Source organism: Branchiostoma belcheri, unplaced genomic scaffold, assembly GCF_001625305.1.
Source record: "Branchiostoma belcheri isolate BF01 breed outbred unplaced genomic scaffold, Haploidv18h27 scaffold10, whole genome shotgun sequence".
NCBI lineage: Eukaryota > Metazoa > Chordata > Leptocardii > Amphioxiformes > Branchiostomatidae > Branchiostoma > Branchiostoma belcheri.
This window is the reverse complement of record NW_017802380.1, coordinates 475,968-497,563: the sequence shown is the minus strand read 5'-3', so window position 1 is coordinate 497,563 and position 21,596 is coordinate 475,968. Positions and strand designations below refer to the sequence as shown.

At 43.4% G+C, this 21,596-nt stretch overlaps 1 protein-coding gene across 3 annotated transcripts; it reads right to left on the bottom strand.

Moving 5' to 3' along the window:
* Positions 1–163: 163 nt before the first annotated feature.
* On the bottom strand, positions 164–21,092 carry LOC109472425 (sodium-dependent lysophosphatidylcholine symporter 1-B-like). Of its 3 annotated transcripts, none has more exons than XM_019772213.1 (13): positions 20,205–21,092; positions 8,250–8,371; positions 6,822–6,951; positions 6,357–6,435; positions 5,725–5,879; positions 5,051–5,141; positions 4,507–4,631; positions 3,616–3,699; positions 3,043–3,126; positions 2,145–2,260; positions 1,769–1,906; positions 709–882; positions 164–424 (listed from the first exon to the last, which is right to left on the bottom strand). In XM_019772213.1, the coding sequence occupies exons 1-13, from the start codon at positions 20,334–20,336 to the stop codon at positions 379–381; spliced, it is 1,476 nt and encodes a 491-aa protein (XP_019627772.1). In that variant the 5' UTR covers positions 20,337–21,092; the 3' UTR covers positions 164–378. The 3 variants fall into 3 exon arrangements, with proteins under 3 accessions (XP_019627772.1, XP_019627754.1, XP_019627762.1); XM_019772195.1 differs by lacking the exons at positions 709–882; positions 1,769–1,906; positions 2,145–2,260; ... (6 more) ...; positions 6,822–6,951; positions 8,250–8,371 and adding exons at positions 11,635–11,808; positions 12,392–12,529; positions 13,038–13,153; ... (6 more) ...; positions 16,837–16,966; positions 17,617–17,738 and having other exon boundaries at positions 185–424; positions 20,205–20,621; XM_019772203.1 differs by lacking the exons at positions 164–424; positions 709–882; positions 1,769–1,906; ... (7 more) ...; positions 6,822–6,951; positions 8,250–8,371 and adding exons at positions 11,139–11,343; positions 11,635–11,808; positions 12,392–12,529; ... (7 more) ...; positions 16,837–16,966; positions 17,617–17,738 and having other exon boundaries at positions 20,205–20,622.
* Positions 21,093–21,596: the final 504 nt, after the last annotated feature.

Below are 21,596 nucleotides of genomic sequence, written 5' to 3'. Positions count from 1 at the left end.
ACCTATTCTCCCCAGAACTATCGTAGACTGGAACTCATTGCCACCAAGCACAGTTAGGGCATCATCACTAGAAAGCTTTAAACAACTCCTGCAATTAAATGTGCAAAGATTAAGTGTAACAAGTCGTTCGGTATGATATAGCTAGCTGCCGCCGCGCCGCGTGCCTGCGAAGCTGGTGTGTTACGCCGTAGGGCGGTTATACCGGCTATACCAATACAGATACAGAAAACTCCCCATCTAATTCAATCATTTTCTAACCCTCGATTCCCTCCGATCTCTTTACATTTGATTCACATCAAACATGTCAAACGTTTAAAGTTTACAAGTAGTCCAGGGTGTAATGTAGGATGGTCTCCTTTCCTTTAGTTACTGTAGGTCTCATTTACTCGCAATGGGAGCCTTCATTTCTTGAAGAGAAGCAGTCCTGTAGAAGAATAATAAGCAAAAATTGATTATTACCACATAGTAGCTTGACTTTGTAAGAGTAAGAAATAAGTAGAACTACTTAAAGTAAGTAAGGATAAAGTGAAGTAAAAGGTAGACATGAATTTACGACAGTTCTTGTCTATAGCTAGCTAGATTTCAAACAACTGATCATCATGGAAACCAATAGAAGGACTGAATATGTAGAAGAAAGCATCTGACACCACCAAGTTTCACAAACAAACAAACAGAAATCACAAAACAAGATTGAAAACGAACACGTACATTTCTTCTAAGGCCGCCTTGTTTTCCTTTATTACCCGCTCGTTGATTGGATAAATAATTAGAAACCCTAGACCAATCAGAGACAATCCAGTGGGAACGGCAGACATCAGAATTCTAAGTGACGTGTCGACGGACGTGGGCTGAGTACACTGACCAGTTACGTAGCCGCCGATTCTGCAATGGACGATAAAATATTGACCCTTATAATTTGTACACTAAACAATGTACGTATATTCACTTTTACATGTATCTTGTGTCGTCTGAATATTGTAAGAAACAAGCTTGGTTTACAAAGTAACACTGGTACAATAGGTTAAATCTCAAAAGGGTAGATAATGTATAGTGTACAGATCTATCTGATGTTTCTACGTACATTGCTGAGGAGGGGGGTCGGTGTCGATCATGTGAATGTTTTGCTGTTGCAAAGAAAGTCATTTCCGCACTATAGATATAATATAAATAAGATATTGGCTGTGTTTCTTAGCTATTATTTGCTTTTGCATTGCGACTGTTTCCACATCAAAAGCTATACAGTCACGTATGCATGTATGTTTCTCTTACTCTCCAAGCAGAGGTTGATGGGGAAGATCGTTACCTTTATATATATATGATCCCTTTTTTGGCGCTACCCCCACCAATTGGATGGCCAACTGGACCCTCTCTGGCCAATGGATACTGCCTGGCCAATTTTATACCCTAGGATCTTTTTGTCACCCTAGGATCTGCTTGGAGATTATGTTTCTCTGAGCTGACTTCGTGGCATCAACAACAGAACGCAGTACAGAGGGTGAGCTTTCCTACCCAGAACGATAAAGGATTGGAATGCTCTATCTGAGTCTGCGGTCCAGGCCACCACAGTAGCCACTTCTGTGTCTATGGCTGTGAACTGAGATTCTCTTACATAACAACTGCCCCTCCCGGTAATGAACTTACGCTTGGACACACGGACATGATTACGGACAATGAATAGGACAATTCTACAGATACCTCTGACCTCAACATGCCAGAATGTTCAACTCTTATGAACGTGGGCAACGAAAGGAAGAAGGAGAAGACTTACACCAGTGCGACGGTTGTCGCCGCCTGTCCCAGGACGGAAGCCAGCCGACACATGAGCAGATACATGCTGAAGAACAGGGTGTCCAGCCGCTGGTTCGTCTGCAGCTGATACGCGTCCACGAGATCAGACAGCATGGTCCTGTGGGGGAAAAGGGATTTTTTCTATGTAATGCCGAGTCTCAGCTTAGCAGCTGTCTCAAGGACATTAAGGTGGCGGTTAAGGTGGCGGTTAACACAGGTCTTAAAATTGTTTCTGTCATTTAAAGTAACAATGTCCTGTGGGAGGGAGTCCCAGAGCTTTACTGTGGCCGGTAGAGGTGGTAAAGGTTCTCCTGTGGGATGTTGTACATGCCTTTACATTTTCAAGTCTGACTTACCACGGGATGTAGCTGTTGGCGGACATGAGGGCTCCCATTAAGATGATGAGTACCAGGGTAACGGCGAGGTTCCTGGGCGGGACGAACGCGGCACTCATCAGGAACGGGATGGTCAGCTGTAGAAAGGTGATTCACAGGCAAAAGTTAAAGTTAAAATCCCTCCCGCACCAGGTGGTGTATAGGGCGGCGCCCATCTCCGGTTCAGTAGCCCTTGGGCCACACAATTGTGCAATCACTACAGCAGGGGGCTAGTCCACTGGTAGTGTTGTGTGTTCAACTCGCATACTCTTTCCCAAATGCTGAGTGCTAAGCATAGAAAGCAGTATGTACCATTTTTAAAGTCTTTGGTATGACACGGCCGGGGATCGAACTCACGTGCACGACCTACCGAATGCAAGGCGAGCACTCTACCCACTTGGCCATTGCACTGGTTGACAAGGCAAGTGAGATGCCACAAAAAGAACTTGTGTGTTATACCCAAGTTAAATATGCGTGCTTTTGTTAAGAGTTACGATTAAATCGGTAATGGTAGTCCCATACCATTTTGAGGCCTTAGGGGCAAGTGTCTAGGTCACGGTATGAGATGATATAGCCGATCCCTCTCTCCCACATTTTACCTCACCAACTGAAGTCAAGTACCCATTTTGTTTGCTTTTGTTTGCTTCGCATAACCGGTAAACCGCCTTTCGGCGTAACACACCAGTTTTGTACATGTTCGTACATGTACAAGCTACGTAAGTAGGACTGTAAGGTTTGAACCATGGCCACTCACACCGGGAAGGATTTTTACACCCGGATGGAGTGATGTCAATTCCCTACCCCATGGACGCATTATCTATCCAGGTACCAGGGATCGAACCCGGCCTTTGAAGATGTAAAAAAAAAACGCTGTACTTACCGCCACCATGACTATGTACACCGACTTCTTTCCGCATTTGTCCACAAGTAAACCGACCGCTGGCAGGGCGACGACGGTAGATATCTGAGAAAATAATTACACATATATAGTAGAGGGGATACATTCCTCAAGCTAACCGACATCTCACACACGCAGTCGTCCCTCAGTAAGACATCTGGAGCCGCATAGTTCCCGTTTAGAACTTTTATTCAGCCTGTCACACGGCCGGTTTGGCCTGTGTGGCTTCTTCAAGTGTACAGAGGCTAAATGACACAAGTAACATGAAGTTCTCACTTATATACCTTGGATAGTGCATTGTGACAGGCTGAATAAGAGTTCTAAACGGAAACTATGCGGCTCCAGGTGTCTTACTGAGGGACGACTGCGTGTCGCTTGTGGAATGAATCCCCTCTACTATATACAAAATAATGACACATACATGTATAAAATCTGTCACTTTCGGTAATGTTGATGAGACTAAGATTTCAAAATTTATTTCATATAAGGAAGAAACAACACAGAAGGGGCAACGGAGCAGTGTATTTAATGATACAAACCCTGTCTAATACTCACCACTGTGATCAAAAGAATGTTTGCCACTTGGTGCTGAAGATCGAGTGAAAATTGTAGATAGATGGCTGCGCCTCCTGCGTAGATCTGCAAGGAGGCGTTAGATTGGTTACGGTCACTACAAACAACTTACAAAACACAACACTCCAATCGCCACTACTTGTCATTGTACATTAGCCTCCACCAGGCTTCGGGAGGCGACTGGAAAGAGTAGAAATTGGCCAAATAGAGAGATAAGATGCCAGGGGAGTTTGTCTGCTGGAGATAACATTTTGCCGCACCCAAACTCTCCCAGCAAACTCCCCTGGCATGTTATCTCTCTTTATGACCGATTTCGACTCTTTCCAGCCGCCTCCCGAAGCCTGGTAGAGGCTAATTGTACATGTCCAAATACTAGGAAAGGATATAGACCTGTCCTTGGTGCTGAACGCCATCCCCTCGCTTGTTTGTGTATTTCAGACTGTTCTACGACTTACACAGACCTTATTTGACTGTTGTCCATCTCTTTGTTGCTTGACTAAATGTAATCATGTCTCGTCTTGTGTAAATGTATGCTGGGCCCCATTGGAAAGCAACTGATACTAGCTAAATGGGCTACCCAGCCGTTTTAAGATGAAATGAATAAATAAATGGATGACAGATGAAAACTACATGTAACATCCGTGTCCATAATATCACCAGGGTCCATAATATCGCCACCTTGAGAAACAGTGTGCTTTAAGATATTTTTACTGCAACATACTTTTGGTATGCAGTCCTTCACACCTCAAATGTACATACCTAGGGTATGTTGCAGTAAAAATATCTTTAAGCACACTTTTTCTCAAGGTGGCGATATTATGGACCCTGGTGATATTATGGACACAGATGTTAGTAGTAAAACGTTTGACTCACCACAGTCGGAGAATATAGACAGACATCATAGATCAGGAAGTAGACGTTCGGACGAAACGTCACCACGCCTTTCAGAGTCCTCAGGAAGTTTTCGTCTGTATTTTGCTCGTTTTCCCTTTCCATATCTGTGGAGGAAGAAATGCAAGGGACTTCATGGAAGAAATCGGTTGCAGTAGGCAGATGGACATAGGGGGGGCTGCATGCCCTTTTCCGTAAGGCGTAATCAGGCCTTTTTAGTCTTCGTAATCCATAGGCAGCCTCCCAAAAAATCAAAGTAATTCGTAATAGTACATTAGCGGCAAAGCGTAAAGTCGTAATCAGCTCTGAGACTTTAATGTAATTCGCAATCGGCGGCGAACATTTTGCGTACTTAGTAATCACTGCCCCCTCACACAGGCCCTCATACAGGATTTCTAATAATGCTTTAGTCAACGGAAAAATAATCTAAGCGACCACGTGGTCGTTATACAGAGGTGGTCGCTTGTACGATGTAGACGAGAGAGCACCACTGTGGCCGGGAAGAGGAAATTTGACATCTTCTCACCTCTTCTCTCCTTAACTCCAAACGTGACCATGAGGGTTGCGAGCAGGGATATAACACAGAGGGCCCCGGCAGAAATCAGATAACCATTTTTCTGGAAAAAAAGAAAAAAAGAAATAATCACGTAACGTAAAGTAATATAAAACATAAGGCAATCAGACATACAAATCCTGTATATACCGTCCTCTAGCAGTATATACAGAGAAAAAATACAGAGACCGAAGTGAGAAACACAGACAGACAGACAGATGAGCCAACAACCACGCTTCATTCCTTTGCAGTGAGGTAACAAATACATAGATGGCGTGGATCTGTCCTTGGTGCTGATCGCCATCCACACACACAGACATTGTGCACGGATTGCGTTTGGATACACACAGGCGCATGTCCACATCCACACACACACACACACTCAGAGAGAGAGAGAGAGAGAGAAGGAGAGAGAGAGAGAACCTGAAATATAAGTGCTTTGAAGTGAACGAACAAAATCATCATGTGTAGCATGGTGATGTTTCCTAATGTCCACCGACAACCGTCACGTGGATTCTACTGTACCAAGCCGTGTACTTACAACATCTGTCAGTGCCTCCGGGTCTATGTGGTGGGTACTGTTGTACGCACGCACACGCACTCGCGTACGCACACGCGCGCACACAAACACACACACATACACTTACCACGTCCTGCAGTGCCTCCGGGTCTATGTAATGTGTACTGTTGTCAGTACTGTTCGCCGGTCTACACGCCTTATTATCTACTGTGTCGAAGGCTTCCACGACTTGTCCGTGCAGGGCGATCCCCAGGACTACAGAAACCAGCTCCATAACACCTCCTATAGGAGACACAAAATGCGTAAATAAGAGACTTAATATGCAGAGTGCTCGACTCGGAACCAAGAGGGTTCGAGTCCTGACGTGCCACCGAATATTTTTATTCGTAAAAGTGGCTGCGAGAATCTAAGTTGTGCCTAACTTGAGTTCGCAGTCACTTTGTCTGTGTCCTTTCATTTGGGTTCATTACTGTTTTTCTGAATAAAAAAATAATTAGCTATAGATGTTAGGATAACGCAGGTATCAGATTTGACAGTTCGTAAATCTTGTGATACTCAAAAAGAGACTTCGGTGAATGTTAGACATCCAGGTAATAAGATACGCCAAAAAACCGTTACTCAAGCAACTGGATATGATTTTGGAAACGGTCAGACGTTTCAGGTAGCATCCACTACCTTTCGTAAGTGACACTAGAGACTTGCAGGAGAAAGGCAGGTTCATAAGCACATACTATTGATTGATATGACTAAGGGAAGTACTTATGAGTGTGGCTCTGTTTCTCTCGTTCTCGTCATCAGACATGTACATCACCAGGGTCCGGTAAGAGACGTTGTTAGCCTGTACGGGGAATTAAAAACAACAGTTAACCAATTAACCATGCATAAAATAGCGCTACCAGAACATGAGAAATGCCTAACGGAATATGGAAGGGAAGTAGAACTTGTTAGTAGAATCTTGTTGGATATGTACTGCTAATAAATCAGCGCATGTTGCTTAAATGTAATATATATTCAATCCAGCGTGAATGACTTTCATCCAACGGGCTTTGGAATGTTTGTGTTTAGTTTAAACAATAAGTTTCGTTGTGTTGTGTTGTGTTGTGTTGTGTTGTGTTTGTTCCTTTCAGAACTATAGTTATGCTCTTGTTTCTGTGTGTGACTCAGTTGTGAGATTGTAGAATCATGTATCATACTTTAGTTTCATTAATGTTTTACTGTACATACCGTCTGTAGAAACACGAAGGCGGAACACAGCACGAGATAATAGAACATCTTCACGATATCCGGCATGTTGGGCGGGACGTACCAACACAGGAAGTACACGGGAACGAGAAGCAATCCCGATCCCAGGATCCTACAGGACAGAAATGCTCAGTAGAAATTCCTTACTAAGAAGACCACGCGTTTTGAATGACATTTGGGGCCTAACACTCAACTCTGAATTGCAAATTCAGCCCAGAATATTTATCACTATGTTCACTGAAGGAAAACATATTGTTTTTGCTACGTTTCCTCTTCTTCTTCTTCTTCACTGACCTCTGACCTGGCCAATGACCTGATTTGTTGACGTCTCTCACCATGGTATCTGGTGTCGGGTTACATAATGTTGCAATTTTATACTAGGCAGAATTTATACTTCTGTCTTCTGACCATATATATAAATGTATTTGAGTAAGAATCAACATAGCAGACCATAGCGTTGCAACTCGACACGTGGGCTGGTCAAAATGACATGATACTGAACGGGAAAAAGAGTCAGCAGTTGCAGATCTGTTTCAGTAGGAACACTCCTGTACCCCCACCCTTGTCTCTTGGAGGCGAACTTGTTCCTGTTACAACAACTGCAAAGGGCCTCGGGTTTACTTTTGACAGTACTTTATCCTGGCGAGCACATGTAAAGTCAGCAGTTTCCAAGGCCTCCAGCAGGCTGCATTATCTGCGGTTACTGACAAAACAAGGAATGAGTGTCGCCGACTTGGTGCAGGTGTATCTGTCGCTGATTCGCCCTATACTAGAGTATGGTCATGTTTTGCTCATTGGCTGTAGTGACGAGCTGTCCACTAGTATGGAACGAGTACAAAAACGCGCCGTGCGCATCATCTCCCTCGGGGGAAAGCGAACAGTTCCAAAGCTCCCTTCTTTGAAAGAAAGGAGGGAAGCGGCCACTTTGAAGCTGTTCACAGCTATGATAAAGCCTGAGCACCCACTACATGACCTAGTGCCCCCCCAACGGTCCACAGCTACAGGTAGATGGTTGCGGAACGACAGTGCCTTCACTGTGCCAAAAGCCAGGACTGAGCGACTGAAAAGGTCATTTGTTCATTGTGCGGTAAAACTGTACAATGAGTCTGTTTCATAAGCTATCCCATGCTGTATCTGCATCCAATTTTGTTATCTTTAAGCTGTTTATTGTTCATCGTATTGTATTGTATTATGTGTTTTGATTATATTGTAACAAACTATCCACTTCAGGGAGACTCTTGTCTTTCCCTGCATATGTATGTTTGGTGGTTGGAAAACCAATAAAGATGTCTAGCATATGCGAAGGTAAACATTATGCATTTGCTTTGCAAATGTTACCTTTCTAGTTTAGATGTATTTTTCAAGGCAGATGCGTGTAATTGATAAATGTGAACGTAGGTTGTACGTTACCATGGTCTCATCCTGCCGAACCGTGTGTTTGTGGAGGAGATGAACTTCCCCACGATCAGGTTGGAGATGACGTCCCAAAACCTGCTGATGAAAACAACCACCGTGGCGTACCGGGCTGATACCTGGGGAGGGAGGGGGAGTGAATTTTTATGTTTAGGCCACACCAAGTAAATTTTATGGATGACGTCCGCGCGCGCATTGATTTTCGCCTGTTCTCAAAAAAAAAAGATCACGTCCTCCGAGGCTCTGGCATGGCTCTAAGCCTGGGTAGTCCATGGTAGTTAGCGACAATACGGAGCCGGGCACCCAGGCTACAGAAGCTCCACGACTCAAGAACTCGTACAAATACAGTGCCGATTCATAAATTCTACAAAAAGCCGGCTGGTCGTATACGTCGCTATATACTGCCTCACATTCACAATACCAGGTTTGTATTCCTGTGGTTTAGTAGCATTTTTTTTGGCCGGAATGTTTTTTTTTTTTATTCGGGGGTCTTCAGAGGATGTCATCCATAAAATTAAGTCGGTGTGGCCTTACCGAAGGAAACATGTTGTTTTTGCTCTGTTTCTTGTTCTTCCGTTCTAAGCACTGACCTCTGACCTGGTCAATGACCTGAACCAGACTGTCTCTTACCATGGTAACTGGTGTTGGGTTACATCATGTTGCAATTTTATGGTAGGAGGGATTTAGACTCCAGTCACCATATATGTGAATATGTTTGAGTAGGAATTAACAGAGCAGACCATATGAGAAGGAAAACATTATGCATTTGCTTTGCAAATGTTACCTTTATAGTCCTCTCTATATCATCATTGAGTCACTGTGGCAGCAAAATATCGTGGTTAGGATTTGCGACTTGCAATCTAAAGATTATGGGTATTATGGGTTCGAATCCCAGTAGGCCCAATGTTTTGCCCCTGGCGAATTTAAGGCTATTAACACATATTTCTTCCCTCGAATCAGGTAAGAATGGGTACCTAGCGTCGTTTAGGGATGTTTTCTCGGATGAGGCATAAAACCGAAGGTCCCGTATTTCAGGGGAGCTGCTGTTGTCATCTTTGATTTTATATACAACAACAAGTGCTGCTACTTTCCTGACAACAGAATGCATGAATCATCTGTACATTTCTGAGGCGTGAGCTCTAGAGTATCCTGTTGGACGGGATAACATGCACCAATTAGCCAATTATGGGGACAATACAATGAGGTACCTAGATTTTGTAGGATCTCGTACAATTTCGTACTTTTTTCTGTATTTCTCTTCTTTATATCTTTTCTTTTCTCCAAGACGAACAAGCAGTCACGGCAATCCATCCACAACTTCTTGAGTTGTCTAACTCATGCTACTAGTACAATTCGTGCTTAGCCTTAAATCCAGCATTGTTAGTCATATGTCCGGGCCGCTCCCGAAAACTCGATCCTCGCCGCGGGGCTGATTCGTGCTTCCTTCTCCACGTCCCACCTGTTCTCGGGCCTTCTCAGTATCCAGCATATGGAGGCTATCCATTGCATGTAGGTCCATTAGAAATGGGGAAATGGCGGAGAAAACATATCCTGCTATATTTGTGCGTTCGCGTTTGAAGCAAGACTTAGTAGATCTTCCGCTCAAGCAAAACTAGTAGTAGATATTTGCTCTCACATTGTTACATCATTCCTAGGTCCTGTGTTACTATTGCAGCGAGCAGCAACACCGGGGGCACCTGTTTACATGACGATAACTACTCTTGTAGTTAACGTTATGTAAACTATAACTATATGAACGTCAGAGCTATCACAATACATGCAAAAACACATTCACAATACTACAGATATGAATCTTACCTGTGCCACTTTTACCAGGAACACGTTGTTGTAGGTGTTCATCACCGTGAGAAACAGGGAGCCAGAGAGCATGCCCAGTCCGTAGAACGTCGTCTCCAGCCACGACACCGATCCAGCCCTGTCCTGTGACATATCGCTGTATGTGTCCTTCTAGTCCCGATATCGATGATTAGAAGCAGACTTCAGTGTGGAACAGAGCTATAGTACTCTAGTACCTTGTGCGCGCGTTTCAATTCTGCCAACTGAGGATACTAGTAATTGCTCCCACTGCACTGGTGACCTATCGAACAGGTTTAACCGGTTGTACATGTATGCTATGATCACCCCACCGGGATAAGAAACTCTATAAATCTTGTCGAGGTTTAGCAGCTTTTAAAGCTTTTAAGCTTAAAAGCTTGTTCCAACCCAGTTTGACTGCCCGGGTCTGGTGTATGGGAGACCTGTAACCTTCGGGGGGGGGGGGGGGGTTATGACACTAGGGAGGTTCTAATTAGCAGTTTTTATTAGAAAATATGAAGAATACAAAACACCGGGGTGGGCAACTCTAGCAAATTGCTAATTATAGTCTCACAGCCGGCAAAAAAAAAATACAAATCAACAAACAAATAAGAAAACAAATAGCACAACAGCAAACGGCTGTTCCGATAAACAGAGATAACAGGTAATAAGCAATGGATCGATGATATGTAGAGTTTAATGATTTTTGTTGGCAGTTTAAACATTAGTCATTTTGTGTCGAACTGCGCTTCAGCCTCAGTCTATAACTAGTCACTGCAGTAGACAACACACTTAAGAAAGAAAGACGTTTTCAAATGTTTTATTACAAGTTTCCACTAACACAGAATTTGTTCCATGATAACTCAAATTTACATAAAATACAACAGATTCATCTCAATCTGAATGCATAGGTTGAAAGACCAGTACTTAGACTAGATACAACCTTTTGATAGGATATATTACTAATGGACTACCCCAGGAAACACATTTGTGAATTTAGCAAAATGTCGTTCCCCTCGACGACTTTAAGAGACTATTCTGAGAAGTTCTTGTTTGTATTTACACACACACACACGCACGCATATTCACTCACACCTCTTCTATGTCCATTCCAGTTACTTCAACATCTTTACATTTGGTTGTTACTACCATTTCATACGTTTACAGGTTAAAAGTAGTCCACGGTGTAATGTAGGATGGTTTCCATTCCTTAAGAAGTTACTGTAGGCCTCATTTACTCGCAATTGGCGCCTTCATTTCCTGAAGAGAAGCAGTCCTGTAGAAGAATGAAAAGAAAAAAATTGATTAATAGCACATACTAGCTAGATTTTGGAAAAGTCAGTACAAAAAGTAAGTAAGGGTCAAGAAAAAGTAAAAGGTAGACATGAATTAATGACAAACTTCTTCTTGATTTAAATTGCAGACAACTGACCAATAGGAGGACCGGGTATTAAGTAGATGGAAGGATTTGACACCACAAGGTTTCCCAAACAAACAAACAAACAAACAAACAAATAAACAAACAAACGCAAACCACAAACAAGACAAAGAACAGAGTACGACTTACATTTCTTCTAAGGCCTCCTTGTTTTCCTTTCTTATCTGCTCGTTGATTGGATACTTTATTAGACACCCTAGACCAATCAGGGACAGGCCGGCGGGAAGGGCAGACATCAGAATTCTCAGTGACGTGTCCACGGACTCGGGCTGAGTACATTGACCAGTTACGTAGCCGCCGATTCTGCAACGGACGAAAAAAGAAAAGACAGATCCTTAAAATTGATAGCAAACAACATGAACAATGTAATATGTACATTTTCGTACATGTTCTAGTATGGATCTTGTATAATATGAGGATTATTAGAAGCAAAAAAATATATAGTTAAACTGTTAATTACAAACTCATGCCCTAAGACTGGTTGCAAGGAAACATAGGTACGATATTTAAAAAGATATCTAGTGCACAGTTCTACCTGATGTTTCTACGTACATTACTGGTGAGTGATCAGTATTCATCATGTTTTGCCGTTGCAAAGTAAGACTTTTGGTTTGGTTTTTCTTCCAATGTCCGCGGTCATGATAAAGATCATTCTGGCATACTCATTTTCAATTGAACGAAGTGAGGAAAGTCGTATAAAGTGCCTTTCTCAAGAGTTAGTAAAATGGCGGGATTCGAACTCGGAACCTCTTGGTTCTGAGCCGAATGCCCTGCCGTTACGCCACAAACATTTCTGCACAAACATAAGTGAGATATCGGTTGTGTTTCCTAACTATAGGTAGCAAAAGCTATATCTATGTGTGATTTACAGTCTGAGCAGACTTACACCAGTGCGACGGTTGTCGCCGCCTGTCCCAGGACGGAAGCCAGCCGACACATGAGCAGATACATGCTGAAGAACAGGGTGTCCAGCCGCTGGTTCGTCTGCAGCTGATACGCGTCTACGATGTCAGACAGCATGGTCCTGTGGAGAAAAAAAAATGAAAATGAACTCGATCCAGTTGAAGCTTATTGAAGAGCTGCCCTTCCACTGGTCGTGACAGAGAAGACAGACGCTATGTACAGTATCTATCTACAAGCTCGTTGTATCGCGGAAATTCTCCTAGCTCTTCTAGACAAGCACAATGAACAGTAGCCTGGTGTCCAGTCTATCGATCGTGTTTGGGGCGGGTTTCCTTCTGGGCTGCAGGAGCTCTTCCCCGACCGACTCAGCTAGGTTCCCCGGTCGTTTTCTACGTCGGGAGGAGTTAAATTAACCCCACCACAATCAACTCCTGGCGTGTAAAACTCCTACAGACGTAACACTTCTACCGGGCGGTCTGGACGGGGCTGGACGGTCTGGATACCATGGCTAAATGAACAATGGACCGCTGTATAACTGTCCCGTGCACACATACACAACCTAAAACAGTACCCCCATCGGAGGTAACGTTAAACCTTACCGGAGATGATAAAAGGAAAGTCTGACTTACCACGGGATGTAACTGTTGGCGGACATGAGGGCTCCCATGAAGATGATAATCACCAAGACAATGGCGAAGTTCTTGGCCGGTACAAGTCCGCACCAGATCAGGAAGGGGATGGTCAACTGTAGGAAGGTGATGCAAAGGCAGGTTAAAGATGCTGTAAATGTGTAATCAATTGCAAGCTAACGATACAGTAGTCTGAGTGTCATCCTTTTTAGCTTTCGTCCGCTCCAAAAGATCCGCTACTTTGGGGAGCGGACGAAAGCTAAAAAGGCTGACACTCAGGCTAATGATACAGTTCACACTTTTGGTATTTTACTGTTAAAAGGGTAAATTTAGCCCCATAATATTTTGAGGCCGTAGGGGCTCTTGGTGCCTCTGTGTCTAGGGCACGGTATTTGAAGACAGAGCCCATCTCTCTCCTTCCACCAACTTTTACCCACCCCAACCCATTTTACACCTGGGTAGATTGATGTAGAATGCCTTTCCCAAGGACGCAGCATTTAGCAAGGAATGTCAGGATTTGAACCCGTGACTAAAGATTAAGAATAAGATCTAAAATCCATTGTACTTACCGCCACCATGACTATGTACACCGACTTCTTTCCGCATTTGTCCACAAGTAAACCGACCGCTGGCATCGCGACGACGGTAGATATCTGAGAAAATAATGACACAAATATGAATGGAATCTGCCACTTTTGGGAGATGCATGATTATGAGACCATGGATGATGAGAATAACATTACGAAAGACCAAAATCAGTTGTGTATTCAATTGATACACATCCTATACTACTAGTATCATGAAAGTTCATCTGTCTTGGTAGTTACATGTTTAAAGTTAAAACTTTTGGTCCAACACAAAAAGTTCTCTCACTTAGAGCTTTCGACCGCAGTTGACGTCACACTTCAAAGAAGCCATGTGACAAGATTCACTGGGTCAGTCTATTGAAGAAGACCAGAGTGACTGGTCGAAAGCTCTAGGTGAGAACTTTTTGTGTTGGACCAAAAGTTTTATCTTTAAACATGATACAGATCCTGTTAAATACTTACCACGGTAATCAACAGAATGTTTGGCACTTGGCTGCGCAGACCGAGTGAATATTGTAGATAGATAGCTGCACCTCCTGAGTAGATCTGCAATAGATTGGTTAAGGTTACTATAAACAGCATACAAACACACAAAACTACGAAAGGATGCTAAAAGTAAAAGCTCATGTAGCCCATAATAGAATTCCATGTTTCCCAAAAGTACGGAAAACCTTTACGTTAGTGGTTTTGACAGCATTGACGAATACATAAGGACCACAAGCCCTCTTGCTTCTGATTGCAGAGACGTAAATCTCTGAAATTCATGTAAATTTAGGTAATATTTCATGTCAGAGGCGCGATGTGTGCACATCACGCCCCTCCCTTTCCGTGAAGCAACAGTAAATAGTATGGACCTGTCCTTGGTGCTGAACGCCATCCACACGATATTACAAAGATCGTGTGCATGGATTGCGGAAAGCTAGCAAATCAAGAATTTGAATCTTTCACGTCAACGTTTTTTTTACGTTGTAGACCAATAAGAATCCAACGTAGTGATGATGATGATGAATGGAGTATTCACATAAACACATAAACAAACAGGTTAAAAGTCTGTGGCAGCCAATCATAAGTGATCATAGATGGAAACTACATGTATTAGTAAAAAGTTTGACTCACCACAGTCGGAGAATATAAACAGACGTCATAGATCAGGAAGTAGACGTTCGGACGAAACGTCACCACGCCTTTTAGCGTCTTCAGGAAGTTGCCGTTCAGATTTTGCTCGTTTTCTCTTTCCATATCTGTGAAAAAAGAAATGAATTCATAATCAGATAAAGTTTTAGATTTGAAAACAAACCGCATGTATTCTAGCCATGGGGATATTAAAGTTGCAAATTTACATGTATCTAGACGAAATGGTTTAAACAATAGAGACATCGCCTGAAGTACTAGAATAGTCGACAATGAGAACTCAAAATGCAGGGGACTTGAAGAAAATGGTTTTAAGTTGGTAGGTGAACACTATAGGCAATATTCCTAAGCTTTGGAAAATGATCTAAGCCACCTCAAAGGCCTTGTTGTCCTTATACAGAGGTGGTCACTAGTACAATGTAGACGAGAGAAGGTGTAGCACAAAGCTGGCAAGGAAAAGTTTAATAATAATTCTCACCTCTTCTTTCCTTAACTCCAAACGTGACGATCAGGGTTGCTAGCAGAGATATACCACAGATGGCCCCGGCGGAAATTAGGTACCCGTTTTTCTGGAAAAAAAAGTCATCACAAAAACAGTTAGAAAAATATGACAAGGCAACCAACCAGGTCAGACCTCAACTATCAGAAGCAAAGCGCCCTACATACAAAAAGTGAGGAAAGAGAAAGACAGAGAAAGACAGGCAAACATACGAGCCAAACACAAGACTCCTTGGCGTACGCGTGAAGCTACGTGGATGTGGATCTGTCCTTGGTGCTGAACGCCATCTACACATGTTTATGCATTTTACCCGCACACACACGTGCGCGCGCACACGCACACACACACGAACGCACGCACACGCACACGCACTCGCGTACTTACACACACACACACAAGCGCACATGTGCACTCACGTACGCACGCACACACGCACGCACAAAACGCACACGCACACCACACACACACACACACACACACACACACACACACACACACACACACACACACACACATGTACACTTACCACGTCCTGCAGTGCCTCCGGGTCTATGCGGTGGGTACTGTTGTCAGTACTGTTCGCCGGTCTACACGCCTTCGCCTCGCCCGTGTCGTAGGCGGCCACGACTTGTCCGTGCAGGGCGATCCCCATAACTACAGCTACCAGCTCCACAACACCTCCTGTGGGGGCACAAAATGATATGTAAAAAGTGCGTATGTAACTGAAAGATATGGGTAACATTTACGTTTCTCACAAGAGTAGCATATTATGATTAGTAACGTCTGTTTTCAATCAAACTTCAAGAACGGTCTTAGTCTATACCGGACGGTTCATATGTTCATTAGAAAACGGGACCCATACAGACACGTGCTTTACTTTTGAATCTTATCTGGTTGGTTTATTAGAAACATCAAAGTTGAAATTTGTCGTCACTTTTAATAGCCTGCGCTCTCGTTGCTTCCCTGTAAGACTAGAGCAGGGGAGCAAAGAGACCGCACTATATTCTAGAAAGGTTACAATTTTGATATTCTGACTAAATTGCGCTTCTAGGACCGGAAGGGGGGCAATTATCCTCAGGTAGGGAGAGATTGCGTAACACGGGCTATGAGCTTTAACTGTTCAGAAATCGGGGGCCTCGCGGGAGAGTGAAACTAACTGAGATACGTATACGTACTTATGAGTGTGGCTCTGTTCCTCTCGTCCTCGTCATCAGACATGTACATGACCAGGGTCCGGTAAGCAACGTTGTTAGCCTGCAGGGAAAGTGGGAGACAATAAGTCAACTACTTTACTGAACCGCGACGGGGGCCGACATCGTCTACCAGATACCCAGTGTTGACGTCACACTTCAAAGAAGCCACGTGACAAGCCTCACTGGGTCAATCTACTGAGGAAGACCAGAGTGACTGGTCGAAAGCTCTAGGTGAGAGAATTTTTTGTGTTGGATGCACAAGGCCTTTGTAATATATATCGTTGCACAACCGTGTAAATTTTATATACACGTGTGTGGATAGCGATCAGCCCCAGGGAAAGAACTAGAAATCTATATCATGTTTTACTGGTGTTTCATCGATTACTTACCGTCTGTAGAAACACGAAGGCGGAACACAGCACGAGATAATAGAACATCTTCACGATATCCGGCATGTTGGGCGGGACATACCAACACAGGAAGTACACGGGAACGAGAAGCAATCCCGATCCCAGGATCCTACCGGACAGGAAAAAACAATTATGCTCAGTAACAATCCCTTAAAAACTTCGAAGGAAAACTGCCCGTTCTTGAATGACATTTTGGGCCGAACACTTAGCTCTTAATTGTAAATCCGTGTCAGGATATTATATATGGCCTCTACTTCCTTCCATTCAACAATTTGTGTACAGTATTTTGTACGTAAACACGGGATAGATCGTAGTTAACGTCTGTTATCATAACCCCACAGGGTGATATATTTTTGCACATCTGACACTCTAAAATGCACCCAAATAGATCTACAATGTACAACGTACAATACAACGTTTCTCAGTATAATGGACTGCATATCTGAAGTGTGCATACTTGGGGCTGCTGCACTAATTATATAGATAGCTCTACAACACCTTCACTGAGTGCCAGATATGTGTATTCAGTAGCCTCCACCAGGCCTTTCTACGGGAATACGGATCGTACAATTCGGCAAAAAAGAGAGTTAAATTGGCCAAGGGAGTCCGACCGCGGGGAGGTAGTTTCTTTTCCTCTGCGCGTCAGTCAAACCTACAAGAAGGCCAAACTCCCCTGGCAATCATTCTACTATATATAGCCAGCGTAGTTAGTCTGGTAGAGACAATGTATTCAAGTGGATAAATGTGAACGGAGGTTACCATGGTCTCATCCTGCCGAACCGTGTGTTTGTGGAGGAGATGAACTTCCCCACGATCAGGTTGGAGATGACGTCCCAAAACCTGCTGATGAAAACAACCACTGTGGCGTACCGGGCTGATACCTGGGGGAGGAGAGGGGAGAATTTCCTCTCTGTGTTATCATGATAGCCTCTACCAAGCTTCGGGAGGCGGCTGGAAAGAGTAGAAATCGGCTAAATAGAGAGATAACATACCGAGGGAGTTGGTCTGCTAAAGAGAAAACTGTACTCTTCAGCAGACCAATTCCAGTTGGTCTATTTGACCGATTTCTACTATTTCCATACGCCTCCCGAAGCCTGGTAGAGGCAATTATCGTGAGTCTTTGTTGTGGCAGTGAGATGATGTGGTTAGGGTTGTTGACTTAGAATCAAAGTTTCTGGGTTCAAATCCCTAGCAGACCCAATGTTGCGCTCTTGGGAGATGCACTTCTTTACACTTACATATGTATATTCTCACTCGACTCATGTGAAATGATAGTCTAGCTTAGGTTATGGACGTCCTCTCGGATGGGATGAAAGTCCCAAATGTCCCATTCATTACCTCATGAAAAGGAAAAAGGTGTCTGTGTCCAATAACAAATGAGGTGTAAATAGTCATGAAGATCGTTTTCAAGATACGTGTAGGTACTGAGAAACTTACGACATTGAAGACATCCAGTGCAGTTTTTAGGGCTTGGAAAAACGATTTTTCAAAGGCAATATTCTGGTCATTTTTATACATACTGAGTTTAAACTACACTATCCCAATGTATATCGACCCTCATGGAGCAAAAATACCCAAAATTCTGACGGAAAATGGTTACTGAAAGGGTCCAGGGCTGATTTTTAGGGTACCTCCCATGAAATAAAGGACTGATCTTGGGGCTTGTTACTCCAGTTTTAAGAACCAAAAATATGAAATAATGATTGAAATGTGCTAACGTGAAATAGTACGTGTCAATATCATAAAGATTGCCTTATTCAGAATATTTCCAGTTTTGTTGCTCTGAAATCGCAATCGATGCCTTTAAGTCATCAGGTAAAGAATTTATATTCTATATATATCCTATCCCCATGACTACAGTATGTTGATACAACTATTGCCTAACCTGTAGTTGTCTAACCCAGTACCAACCCTACATGCATTTCCCAGATATACATGCTGAACTTTATTTGTGAAGGGGTTGTGTTTTCAAAAGATGGTTGTCGTTGCCCTTGATTTTATCTGAAGGCAGCGACAACAGCTGCTGCTCAGTGTTTGTGACAACAGGATGCATGCATCGCCTGTTCTCTTTCTACGAATTGTCCTCGCCAACATACAGTATATAGCGAGGGGCGTTACGCTAGCGGCGCAGGCCAAGTCTGTCGTCGCTATAAGAAATATTACTATGTCACTAAGGCTAAGAAAAGGGTTAAAATCAGAGTCAGGACTCTTCTAGATGATTACAACTTTTTTGACCCAAAATTCATACTCTTTGCTGAGAAATTATGGGGCCGACTTGTCCTGGGCTTGGTGCCGAGTTGTCCTGAATGGCCAAGGGGCCGATTTGTCTGATACAGGGGCCAAGTTGTCTTGGAATCGTACGTACCTAGGGACATACCTATATGTTAACTGTCTATCCAGAAAGTTCATGTCTTAATTATTAATTAGCTCACAAGACAATAATTAAGACATGAACTTTCTGGATAGACAGTTAACATATACGTAGGTATGTCCCTAGGCCTGAGCAAAGGACACGTCAGTAAATACATAATTATGGGTAAATACATGGTGGCAATATGATGAGCTGCTTATTTTTCCTACAATTTCGTAATTTTGTTCCCTTTCGTGCCAAGACTAACAAGTAAAAGCGCAGTCATGACAATCCAGTCACAACTTCTTGATTATTTGTCTAGTTACCCTTTGATTTCCTTCTTGCATATCCCACCTGCTGTCTGACCTTTCTAACATATGGAGGATATCGATCGATTGTGATTACAAACGGGGAAATGGCGATATCGCGAGGTGTCAACATATCCGCCTCTATTCAGGACAACTCAGCACCTACATAATCTAGTCGACACCTACATAATCTATTCGGCACCATACTCAGCACATAATCAGCATTTTTTTGCCATCCGATTTGTACCGGCAACCACGAAATACTTTCGGATGGCACCCGTTACAAATCGGATGGCACCCAGGCTAGTATTCTGGGCTAAACGTACTGGTAATTTTCATCGACTAGTAGCCTCCTCACTACATATTAAGGCAGGTATTTTTAGCGACGACGGTCTTGTGCTTGGTGCCAAGTTGTTCTGAATGGCCAGGGGCAGAGTTGGCTTGGAATGTCTCTGTTTGCTTTCATGCTTGAAGCATTAGACTTGTAGATCTTCTTTCGTGTGATTATGAATTTGCCCTCACATTCTTACTATTATTGTGCCCCCATTGTTTTTGTCCTAGTGCAGGGAGCGTCAAGAAAAGGCCTCAGGCCATCTCTTTAGATACACGTGTACCTGCATATATGGACGTCTTAGTTATATAACTACCTCTACTCTACACAATACTGCAGAGTCTGACATGGATCTTACCTGTGCCACTTCCACCAGAAACACGTTGTTGTAAGTGTTCATCACTGTTATGAACAGGGCGCCAGAAAGCATGCCCAGTCCGTAGAACGTGGTCTCTAGCCATGACACTGTTCCAGTCTTGTCCTGTGACATATCGCTGTACTTGTTCCTCTAGTCCCGAATCAAAAATAGGCTTCAGTCAGTGTCGAACAGAACGGCTCTGTGCACGTTCCGACGCGAAGACAATTGTCACGTCACAATGTCCTTTCACACCGTCATGGATACACTTGCAACGAGACCCTGTCCACGAGACAACCTCTGTCTGATAGTGCAGCAGTTAGTAGTAGAAGTGTGGTCCCGACGACGCCTTCCCAACAGTATGTTGACCCGGGTCAACACCGGTTGAACAAGTTGTCTGTCTGCCTTTTCAGATCGCTGGAATCACTGTGCTAGCCGGTGTTCAATCTATACTGGGCTCGCCCGTGCGTTGTGTTTCCCATGCAATTTTCTCACAATGGTTTTTCGATTGATTTTTGCAAATGCTGTTGTTTGCATGGCCTGATTAGATCTCTCTCTCACACAACGAGATTTTGCTTTACACAACCATTAGTGCTCCGGGGCCGAACACAAAACGCTGTGACTCGTACACGGTTAAAGCTTGTGATCTTACTCGTGTCTGTCTACCAGGATACACAGAAGTGTAACAATGAATCTATTAATAACATTAGTACACTTACGGTGTCAAAAATGGCGTTGAGGACTTAACGTTACGTATGTAAGTCCTACATGAAAGGTTGTTGTATCTGCTTGTGTTGGAGGCACCATGCCGGAACCCCTCGGGACATTTCGTGCTACTTTGTATACATAATGATCCAATGTGCACTTCATCGATATGCCTGAAAAGAACAAGTGGCGCGGAGGGGGAGGGGGTGTCTGAAGAGGTCTAGAAATTTATATCTGGGTCATTTTCCTCTGAATTAAGTTGTGAATGTGCCCGTGTGTGGGAAATAAAACATTATGACAAGTATTTTGAATACACCGTCCTAACACAGATCGTAGTTATGAAGAATAAAGCTATGCAATGTCAGTGTTCGCGGGGTATACTACTAAAGTAATTGGTTTCCTGACCTGGTATAACGTTACACGTTTAACCAACACTTAAACCCGTTTTAAGCACTGCGAGAATTTCTGTACCAACTTTCCACAAGTAAATAAAGTTCCGTAAGTTTGTTGTACACAGTAAGCCACGTGCGAGCAAAAATGCCCCGATTTAGTTACTGTTTCACCCACTGAACATAATCGTTAAAACCACGGTGAGAAACAAGAAGGCCCCACAACAAGACGGTTCTTAACATTAACGTTAACAAGGAGGTTCTAGAACCTCATTGCTGACAGTAAGAGAGACCACTACAG